Consider the following 10,896-nt stretch of genomic DNA (forward strand, 5'->3'; position numbering starts at 1 on the left):
GCTGGTTTCAGTAATCGGGGTTCAGACTGGGGACTCCTTCAGCTCAATGTCAGTAATAAATCTGCGTTAGTGCAGCAAAGAGCTGAAGTCAGCATCCTCCATTAATCAGTCGAACCTCCTCCGTGTCGGTCCGTCAGCTGATCAGATATGCTCTGCGTGGTTTCTGTACGCTGCTGCGTCACTCGAGCACACGGACCCCGACAGCCGAAGCTGTGACATCAGACTGGTGGAGCTCAGCTTTCACTGCAGCTCCATCAGCGAGTCACTCCCCATGTGCTCCACCTTCAGTCTGATCCTCGTCACTACAGCCAATCGCTCTCCCTTCCAGCAGAGCTGATGGGAAATGCTTTGCTTTACGCAGCAGCACCTGTGATGGTCACAGGTTAACTTTAGCTTTACTGTAAGATCCCAGCTTTAAAAATCCTCAGCGCCTAGTTTAAGGACGGATGCTTCCTCGCGATAACGTGCACACGGATTAACAAAGCATCAACTCTGCAGCTACGCCTGCACCAGTTTACCGAACCTCCACCTGTGCTGGTCACAGTTAACGGCAGCCACAGAGGCACCGGGCCTCATGATCTGCTTACAGGATGAATGAGTGTGTGGCCAATAACGCAGCAGATTAACTGGATTATATCACCACCCTCTAATCCAGCTAATAAGACTGATTATTGGCCCCAACTCAGCACCTCGGCCAGCGCCTCTCTTCACCGCCACGTCCAGCTTGGTGGGTGAAACGCGTGTGCACGCTGCATAAAAGGTGAAAGCGTGAACTCAAAGGTGCGCGTTTGGTATGAGATCATCAGGACGAATAAACGAGCAACATAAACGCTCCACCCTGACGCCGCGAGCGTCCCGGCTCCACCTCTGGGTGAAGACAGAGATCAATAAAGATGGAATGATTGGCGTGAGCAGCTTTTCGTGGGTCTGGATCTCGCTCCCCAGTTAACTCGGCCATTTCACCTTTTTTACAACCCACGAGTAGCTTATTGTCCAACCAAAGGAGGTCAGAGGTCAAGGTGAGACTCAACACTGCTACCACCCCCTGCAGGATTAAGGATATCTTTAATGAGCGGGAACTTGTTGCAGGTGCGTGAGGCTGACCTGCAGTGATGAGCAGGCAGCACTGAGAGTCCACGATCCTCTCACACAGAGACTCTGCAGAGAAACCTGCAAACTGAGAGCAGCAGACCAGCGTTAGCCTCCATCTTTAACTCAAACCACCGTGTTCACGGGCGTCTGCAGCTCACCACGATGGAGTGGACCGCTCCGATGCGTACGCACGCCAACATGGCGACCACCAGTTCGACCACCATGGGCATGTATATGGACACGCGGTCGCCCTTCTTCACGCCTGGAGACAAAAAAGAGAAGCGAGCAGGATTTACGACTCGATCCAAATATCTGAGCACATAAAACCATCGTGAACGAAACCTTTCACTTCATAGAGCGCTGAGAGGGGGCGGTGCCAGCGAGCGGATAACTCACCCTGAGCTTTCAGGACGTTGGCGAACTGACAGACTCTCTGCAGCAGCTCCCTGTAGGTCACCGTCAGCTCGTCGCCGGGGTCGTTGCCCTCCCTGAAATCAGCATTCAACACATGCATTAAAAACAAACAACAAGATGTAAGGTTTCCTCACATCCCGATGCTTTCGTCCTCCGAGAGCCGATGACCTTCAGATCAGGAAACACATCACTAACACGCGACACCGGGCCTGTCACACGAGCTGATGAGCTCGACGGTCACTTTCCTGATTAAAGCCTCTGCTCTTTGTGCTCGCCAACGTCCGTCACATCGATTTCTGTGCTTGCGACCAAAATCTGTGTTTCTGGTTTGTGTTGCACTGTTTTAAGCTCAGATCAGTGACTGCGTACACACAACTTCCACACAAACATAGGGCGTAATTGTTAGCATTCAGCCTCTGCGATGCGTTCCTGAGGCCACAAAGCTGAGAGGAAGTTACAGTGAGCGTCGGCGGGAGGCTCCATGATGCACAGGAGTCGTTCAGGATCAAATCAAACCCTGAGCAGTCTCTCCTCTAGCTAATGTTAGCCAATGCTAGCTCGGCTAAGCTGGCTGCTGGTTTCACATCATTTTAAATCAGCCAAAGTTAAAAACCGTCACTGGATTCACGCAGCGCGGCGCCAAAGAGCAGCAGAGGCGTGATACTCAGAACAGTCAGGCTGATAACGGCACTGCTGGTACTACGTGACAGAAATCTGCACTTTGATTCAGTTTTCCACTGAACGGTCCCAGAGGTTAAAGTAACTGAGGGCCATCAACGACTTCATCAGGCCTCTGTGCAGGAAAACACTGATGTTCATGCTCTCTCAGAACAGGAGGTCACGTCCATCCAGCAGCACACTCGTGTAATAAGGTCAGCCTCCATGTAACGACCAAGCAGAGCAGAAATTTGGGCAATTTCTCATATTTATAGATCCTGAAGGAGCCACACTGTGTTTGGGTGAAACTAATGATTGAATGACCTTTTACCCCAGACTGGACAAACAGGTTTTGGTGTTCCTTTAAGAACAACAACAACTCACAAACCAACCAGAGCAGAAACTCCAAGTCTTGGCACAGACTTGGTCTTGAGCAATCTTCACATTGTTGAAGTTGCCTCATGAAAACTTTCTGCTTTTTCACAACACGGCGTCATTCTGGCCGTTTCGGGAACTTGCAACAGCGACACTCGAGGGCACATCCTCCCTCCCTCTCCTGCACACGCGTGCAGTTTGCAGGGATGAGATGAAGCCTTTACAGCAGACAGAGGCGGACGAGCTGCGACAGCTCTGCCTCTGCAGATGATTGAAGCCCGGGCAGCTCGCCGGGCAGCTCGCCTCGCAGCTCGCCGGGCAGCTCGCCGGGCAGCTCGCCGGGCAGCTCGCCGGGCAGCTCGCCTCGCAGTGTTGCAGGCTGCAGACAGAATAATGTGGCTCAGATCCCACGTGGACAAACTCGACTACAAACAGCACCGAAAAACTGCAACTACAACCTCACACGCCTGCAGATTCACACACAGGCGCCCCCCTCACCCTCCTGTTAGATACACCGACATCGCCTCATTTACACACCTGCTGTCCACGCTGCCTGGACGCCGGTGAATCATCTCTCAGCTAGTTGAGTTCACCAACTCCAAACTGGAACCAGCCCAGAACGTGACTCTGTTCAGTGTAGTGCAGCTGCTCATTACACCTGAAACTGTTTGACTGCTGTTCGGAGCGCAGATGAAATTTGGCACAAACCAGGATTGAGGTTTATTTTTAAAAATTCATACATCTAAAAATAAGTTGCATACATTTCAGATCAAAGGCTGATTTTACAGTGAGCTGTGAAAACTTGTCAGTTTTACTTTCATAGTGTTGAACTTACAAACTTGCTAAAGAAAACGTTTCTTTCACAACAGGAAACTAACACCAAACACATTTCAGCTGCTTTCTAGAGCTTCGTGTTTGCCGTAAGAATGACGTTACGCTCGGCGGGGAAAAGCTGCATAAATTTGACACGTTTCAGGTGTAAAGTGCTTCTTCTGGCTCTCGCTCGTTTGTCGTCCAGTACGGACTGGTATAAGCTGCACAACCAGAACCTCAGCAGCAGCTGGGATCCCAATCTGCCTCTGTCTGCAGCAGCGAGGGGCGTTTCAACACTGCTGTGTGCACGTGCACGAGCGTGCATGAGCGTGTGATGGTGGGAGGGCCGCTCACATATCTGAGCGGTCTCTGTGACCCGCCTGCTGCTCTCAGCTGATTGGGACTCACAGCATGCAGCTGTGCTGAGGTCCCGACCTGTGCAGGCACTTCCAGGCTGATATCCGAGCTGCCGGGTCCGCGTGCCCGCCGTCGGGCTCACGCCCCTCTGGCGTGACTGATTGTGTGGAGGTGCTGGGCCATTTATAGCACCACCACATTAACACTTTCAGAGCTGCACACGTGTCTGTTTGTGCATTTTACAGGAGTCTCAGCAAGCAGTTACAGCACGACCAGAAAACACCTCTGACATCATTTGTTTTAAATTTGAGCCACATCGTTTAATTAGATCGTTAAACGGGACTGCGCACGTTCTCGAGCAGCAGCAGCTAATCTGGTGTTAACTTCTTCAGTGTTTAACAAGCTAACGCACACACTCTGGAAGCAAACACTCCAACAAAAGGTCACGGCGCTTCTTAGCCCAGTCATCACAGCAGCCTGTGTTAGAGGAACACACACACGCACCTATAAATACACAACAGTGTTGGATTTATTTTCAACACTTGGCTCAAACGTCACTGAGACTCCAGGAGCTGTGAGGAGGTTTTTCACTGTCTCACAAAGATCAGACTCAGTCGCTCTGGGTCCTCTCCCCACTCAGAGGGGACCTGCTCAGGGTCTCACGCTCTGAGGAAAGAAGGTCAATACAGGAAAAGGCCAAAAACCCTTAAAATCAGCGGAGCTTCGACTCCATAACCAGCACTGAAACGACCCTGATAAAAACATTAAAATATATTATATTAGCTCCGCCTTGTTAAAGCAAGCTTCCTTCTAGTTGGCTGCCCCACACAAACAGGTGGGTGGAGCCTCTGACATCAACCTTCTCTCACCCCAACCAATCACAGCAGATGGCCCCGCCCCTCCCTGAGCCTGACCCGGAGGTTTCTTCCTGTTAAAAGGGAGTTTTTCCTCCCCACTGTCACCAAAGTGCTGCTCATAGGGGGTCATATGATTGTTGGGTTTTCTCGGTATCACCTTGAGGCGACTGTTGTTGGATAAATAAAACTAAATTGAATGAAACTGTGAAGTCAAACCTGGAGTTTTAAAAACATGACATGTTAGACTCGCTTCTCTCTGCTTTGTTATTAATGCCTGAGCATTTTCAGTTTAAATCCTCTAAAACAAACTGAGGTCAGTGATTTATGTGACAGGTTTAATGCTTCCTGCAGGGATTTCTCTCTGCTGCAGGCAGCCCACAGGTAATTCAGCTCTGACACGGGAACAGAGATGTCGAGTCTTAAAGGTGATCAGCTGCACTCGTGTGGAAACATTTTATTACTTCGAGCATTAATCAATAACCAGATTAATCTGCTGGATGACGCTCAGCAAACTTTGGACTGAACCTTCTGGATGCTTTCCAGAGATTGGTGGATAAAAGCCCTCCAGGCCTCTCCAGTGACCTGCTGCTGCTTTCAGAAGCTCTGCTCGCAGCATCCACTCCTCTGTGACCACAGGACAGTGACGCAACGATGAAAGGAAGCCTGAGAGGGCAGAGCTGGCTTATCTAAAATGCCATTTATGTTCAAGTCTCTCAGACTTAAATCATTTTTATTCTGACGTGAAAATGAAACATTTTCTTCCTCCTCAGGCTGTGAGCTTCAGTGACATCACTCGTTTCAGATTCATGGTTGATAAACCCAACCACACAATCTGTTTGAGAGACGGAGACAAAGGAGAGGACGGCGGTGTACCATGTGCCCGTGCTCGGTCCTGCTACTGTTAGTGTTGTATCAGCCCCAAGAACGAACGGCTGGCTTGGACATGACAGCCAAAGTTCAAAGGTCGTGAGAACAAGATGCAGCTACTCAGAGGCCAAAAGAATTTTTAATTTTTTATATATTTGAGCCTGTTGTTTATATTTTTCCAGAATCTCGTATTTTCTTTTTTTCTTTTAAAATATGAGCTTTTACATATTATTTCTATGTAAGTGTTATTTTATTCGTCGAGTTCCTGCATTATCATCATTTTTAACTCATTGCTCTGATTAAGCTATTCCACTTGCATTTAATGTTTTGGCGTCTGTAACACAAACATCTGGGATAAGGTCGCTCCTCATTGGTCGAAGCGCCTGTGTGCTGGCTCACTGTAGCAACCAAACAGCAGTCACACCTTTGCTTTGTGCCAGTGCAGGTAAGACTGATGGAGAAACTCGCGTCTGTTTGGCTTTATTCACACCTGAGATTCACGATGTCGCCCCCACCCATGAACCAGCCCCCGCCTGCACGTGTCTGCCGGGGTCAGGGACTGGAGTCGTGCCTCTCTGTCCTCAGGGCGGACGAGCAGACTCAGCTGAGACGCCGAGTGAGTTCAGAGGGAGAGTCCTGCTGGCCCGACAACCGTCATGAGATGAAACTGGTTTTTGTTCTCCAGCTGTTTACAGGACCCAGTGATAAGAACACAGCTAACAGTGCTAATTTTATTTTAGTTATTTATTGGGGGGGGGGGGTCTCTTGATCAGAGTACACACACACACACACACACACACACACACGCCTGCATAACCGTGCGCTCATAGATCTGCTGAAATCACAGACACACACTGACCAGAAGAAGGCGACTTTATCGGCGAGCTTCTTCTCGTGGACGTTGCGGTCGAGCAGGTTGTAGCAGATGTTGGTGGACGCTCCCTCCATGCACTTGATGTAGATTTCTCCTTTGGTCACATCAAAGTTGTAGTCGAGGAACTGACCCGTGTGCTTGGTCTTCCAGAAGAAGTCCTTAGCAACGTCGCCCCAGAACTCTGCGGGACAGGAAGAGCGATCAGAGGGAGACGCATCAGTTTGCACATGAACTGTACGACTATTACAACAACAACAACAACAAACAGTAAATAAACATGGGGTTGCGGTTCCTTCAGTTACACACCCCGACGCATCTTCCATCACCACGGGCATCACTCCGTCTGTGACATCATCGTTAGCGTGGAAATACCAATGTACCCTTACACTGTATTATTACTGCAGTAACATCCTGGTACCATTTATTATTCTCTTTGTTGTATCACATAATTGCGTGGTTACATTATAACCGCCGTGTTACAGTATTTTACGCCCTGTTGTTCTTCCTGAGGACAGTTTATGTTCCAAGTACAGAGTTTATGCTCGTTACAAATACAGTTCATATTAAATATGTCTGCCCTCCTGACGCACTGCTCTGATGTGTTTACAGTTTGTTTTTAACACTAACACACACACACACACACACCTGAAAAGGTGTCGCTTACAGCAGAGCCTATAAACAGCCGGCTTTAATCACTGTTAATAATCAACCAGCTCAGGTTAAACTGTTTAACAGCTGCTGCTGCAGCCAGACGCCGCTTTGCAACGTTTTCCTCTAAAAACTGTCATCTGTGCATGAAGCCTCCAGCACAGACCGGCTGATATCATGCTTTACACACCTCCCTCCAGGAAACCACCTGAGCAGGTAAAACTACTTCCTTACTGCCACCAAACTAAAATAATCTCAAAGTTCATGTCTATGGGTTACACTAAACTACACTTATTACAAACAGAACAGCAAAACTTTCTTTCAAGTCATAAAGAGAAGTTTCATGTTATTTTTGCCCAAGCGGTCATTTAGCTTCTGAAACAGAACAAAGATGACATGAGTCCAGAAATATTCAGTCTGATGAAAAAAGAAAAAGGTCCTGAAAACTGGAGTATTTCATCCAGAGAACTGTGGATTTTTAAAATGCTGCTCATTTCCAGCTCGCTGGTTTTATTCTTGGACTCAGCTGAGCAGCTTTGCGTGGTTTTATGTGACACTCTGCTACATGTTTAATTTTATAGATGCTGAATCTTTTCAGCTTCTTCGGCCTATTGGTATCAAAGTTGTTTCCCATTACAATAAATGGATTACATAAATGCTTGGATCATTCATTGTCACCCTCACTAAACTCTGATGGCTTTAACAGCAGCCTGCGTAGCCACGATGCCAACACGCCGTTGTGTTTCCAGAGGTGACCACATGTGGATGAGAGGGTGGAGTCAAAGGTATCACCAAATGCTGTGCGGTCACCAAGCTGCATCCTTGGAGCGTATTAGTGCATCAACCCGGAGCACCGCCTTCTCAGATGATTAGTGCAGTGACCTCACAGCAGACATTACTGGTCACATGATGTCATCACAAAGCTCCAAAAGGCTCCAACAGCACAAACACGATCCAGAGGTCCAGTTCTGGGACTCTATGGGTACCGACTCAGTGCTGGCGCCTCCGCTGGTCACTAGAGGAACTGCAGCTTTCACACCCAAAATCTTGTGTTTCTTTTTGTATTTAATCCATTTCATCTTTTTAAAAGTTGGATTTGTGGTTTTCAGCTAACTGGTAAGACTAAATTGGTCTCCATGGTCTCTGGCTATGATGTCACTGCACCTGCCTGATCGCTTGAATCCAAACCAAAGAGCGGAAAATGTCACAGATCAAAGGAGAGCACAGAGGGCACGCGCAGGGAGCGGTGCATCTGTACATGAAGACAGGTCTACACTCCACCCCCGTGCGCGTGCATTCCGGGACTATCTGCACCTGCCCATTCACACTTTATAAGTTTAGCTGACTGTACGATGACGTTTCTGCACTTCTGCTTTAACCCTGACCCATCACCTGTGTCACCTGGGGTCGCAGGTGTCGTCTTTGCTACCTGAGCTACCGTTTTGAGGAGACTCACCGTCCGGGTTGTCCACGGACTTCATGTAGAGCTCTCTGTACTTGTCGAAACTCGGGACGTGAGCCTCCTTCAGCTCCTCGGAGCCGTGGAACACGTTCTCCTGCGGGGGTTTCTCAGGGATCATGTCTGAAACTCGAGCCGTGAGCTCAGCTTCCAGAAGAAACAACGGGTCTAGCGGGCAGGTGTCCTTCAGCTGCAATTAATGAATGGTGGCTACGAGGCTAGCAGGGTGCCAGCTAACGGCTAGCAGCAAAGTTCATTTAGACTTCCTTGTTCTGCAGGAGCTTTTTTGTTGAGCTTCCGCTCAGACTTTGTGTGCAGAAGCCGAGCTTGGACCGTAAACTCGCAGGTGCGTCTGTAAACCGGATCCCAGGTGAGTGTGGGTGTAGCTCCCGTGGACTCTGTCCGCTCCTCTCGAGGAAAGTCCTGCAGATCGGACACGGAGCAGCTAACAGGCTAACGCGCTGAGCTAACAGCCTTCAGGAGAAAGAGAATTCACACGCGTGCGCAGAAGATTCCTCCCGCTTCAGCGTGTAAAGTGTGTTCTGGATAAATGTGGGCAGCAGTTGGACCTCTGGCCGAGCAGAGCCTGTGTGGACTCTCCGAAGGAGCCGCTGAGAGGGTTTCGTCTCTGAGCTGACAGGTCGCAGCTCCTTCTTTTTCTTCTTCTGCTCCAGGAAAGCGTGTGGCGCTGAGCGCTGTTTGGCTCCAGGGGCAGCCAATCAGAGATCACCGCTGATTCGCGGACTCACGGAACTGTAAGAATTTACAGTACTAACAATAATAAACAGGGCTGGTGCTGCATTCAAGTGCTTCTCACACAGGGTTTAAGATAGTAAAAGTTTTGTTTATTCAATTTTGGCTCAGTCTCGGTACTGTGCAAAAGTCTTGAACTTACATTGTGCTGGGAAAATGAGAAATAGGTAAAGCGATGAATGGAAATCCAGTTTAGAAGCCAAAAACAGAATTTATGTGATTCTAATGACCGTCAAGTCGGACAGATGGTGTTGCACGGTGAATCCAACTCTTATAGAACTTTTTTGTGTTCAATCCATGCGTTTTAAGTTTACCTGTGACAGAGCTTCATCCTTAGAATTACTCAAATATATTTTGCAATTCCAGAAGCGGAAGTGAATGGAAGGGTGGTGTTTTGAGGCTAGTTTCATTTTTCCTTAGATTATTGATAACGGTCCAATGCTGCACCCTTGTGGGCACAGCTGTGTATTACAGCAGTCCCTCATATCATATTTTTATCTATTTATTTTTTAAGTATTTGAGTCAATCCGGCAGCATTTCTCTGAGACAGGAGAGCGGTCTCTGAAGCTCATGACCCGTTATTGATCCTCGTGAAAGAGAAAAATCTTTAATTATACATTTATCACTCAGTCTCCTCCTAATCAGTTTTTATTCTGTAGGATGAGCGGTGGCTCGACAGAGCTCTGACTGTTTGTCAGCCTGGCTACAGAGCTGAAGAGAAACCTGGGGTTGTTCTTATTTTCTTCAATCAGTGATGAATAGTAAGATGTTCTGGCTTTGCGGAGGGCTTTCTTATAAAGCAGCAAACTATTTCTCCAGGCTAAATGATGATCCTCTAAATTTGTGACACGCCATTTCCTCTCCAGCTTACGAGTCATCTGCTTTAGGCTACGTGTTTGAGAATTATACCACGGAGTCAGGTACTTCTGATTAGAGACCTTAGTTTTCACAGGAGCTACAGTATCCAGAGTCGTACGTAGTGAGGAGGAGAAATTATTAACAAGATAATCGACCTCTGTTGGAGTAGCGTTCAGATAGCTGCTCCGCTCTGTGTTGGTACAGGGCATTGAAGATGATAACAGTGGGTGGATTACATTCTTAAACTTAGTTACAGCACTTTCAGAAAGACATCTACTTTGATAAAGTCTACTCTCCACCGCTGTGTAATCAATTATTGTAAATGTAAATGTTATCAGGAAATCAGGATATTATACTGTAATCGGCTCACCAGCCACTTTATTAGGTACACCTTGGTAGTACTGGGCTGGACCCCCTTTAATACTTCTTGGCTCAGATTCAACAATATATTCTGGTGACATGACATCATCATGACATCATACAGCTGCAGCACCCATAATGAGAATCTCCTGAACATCCCGAAGCTGCTCTGCTGGACTGAGATCTGTGACTGCGGATGTCGTCCGAGGACAGCGAACTAATCGTCATGGTGAGGAAACCAGTTTGGTCTTAGCTTTGAGATGTCGGAAATCTGGGATTCATAGAGTATTCCTCTGACGCCGTCACAAGCCATCAGCAGCCACCCCTGGGTAGGCTTAAACGATGCTCGGCTGGTCCTGAAACCCCCCAGCAGCAACCTGAACACGGACGTGACGTTCACACCACAGATGCGCTTCACACACCAGTGCATAAACACTACAAAGCTTTCCTCCAGTTAAAACAAGGCCAGCTTCAGGTGGTGGCTGTGGAGACCTTTACAAACACATGTACAT

General features: G+C 48.1%; 1 protein-coding gene across 2 annotated transcripts in view; it reads right to left on the reverse strand.

Moving 5' to 3' along the window:
- acss2 (acyl-CoA synthetase short chain family member 2) overlaps positions 1-9,104 on the reverse strand; it is a 21,020-nt gene extending 11,916 nt beyond the window's left edge. The window contains exons 1-5 of one of the 2 annotated variants that reach the window (XM_085258826.1): positions 8,411-9,104; positions 6,292-6,487; positions 1,489-1,580; positions 1,251-1,354; positions 1,105-1,177 (exon numbers count right to left, since the gene is read on the reverse strand). In XM_085258826.1, coding sequence (XP_085114952.1) covers positions 1,105-1,177; positions 1,251-1,354; positions 1,489-1,580; positions 6,292-6,487; positions 8,411-8,534 — 589 coding nt within the window. In that variant the 5' untranslated portion in view covers positions 8,535-9,104. The remainder of the gene's footprint in view (positions 1-1,104; positions 1,178-1,250; positions 1,355-1,488; positions 1,581-6,291; positions 6,488-8,410) is intronic. The other variant, XM_085258827.1, reaches the window with a different exon arrangement.
- Positions 9,105-10,896: the final 1,792 nt, after the last annotated feature.

This window comes from Mchenga conophoros, linkage group LG20, assembly GCF_057382185.1.
Source record: "Mchenga conophoros isolate Kocher_MC1m ecotype Shallow Benthic linkage group LG20, M_conophoros_male_GT1.1, whole genome shotgun sequence".
Lineage (NCBI taxonomy): Eukaryota > Metazoa > Chordata > Actinopteri > Cichliformes > Cichlidae > Mchenga > Mchenga conophoros.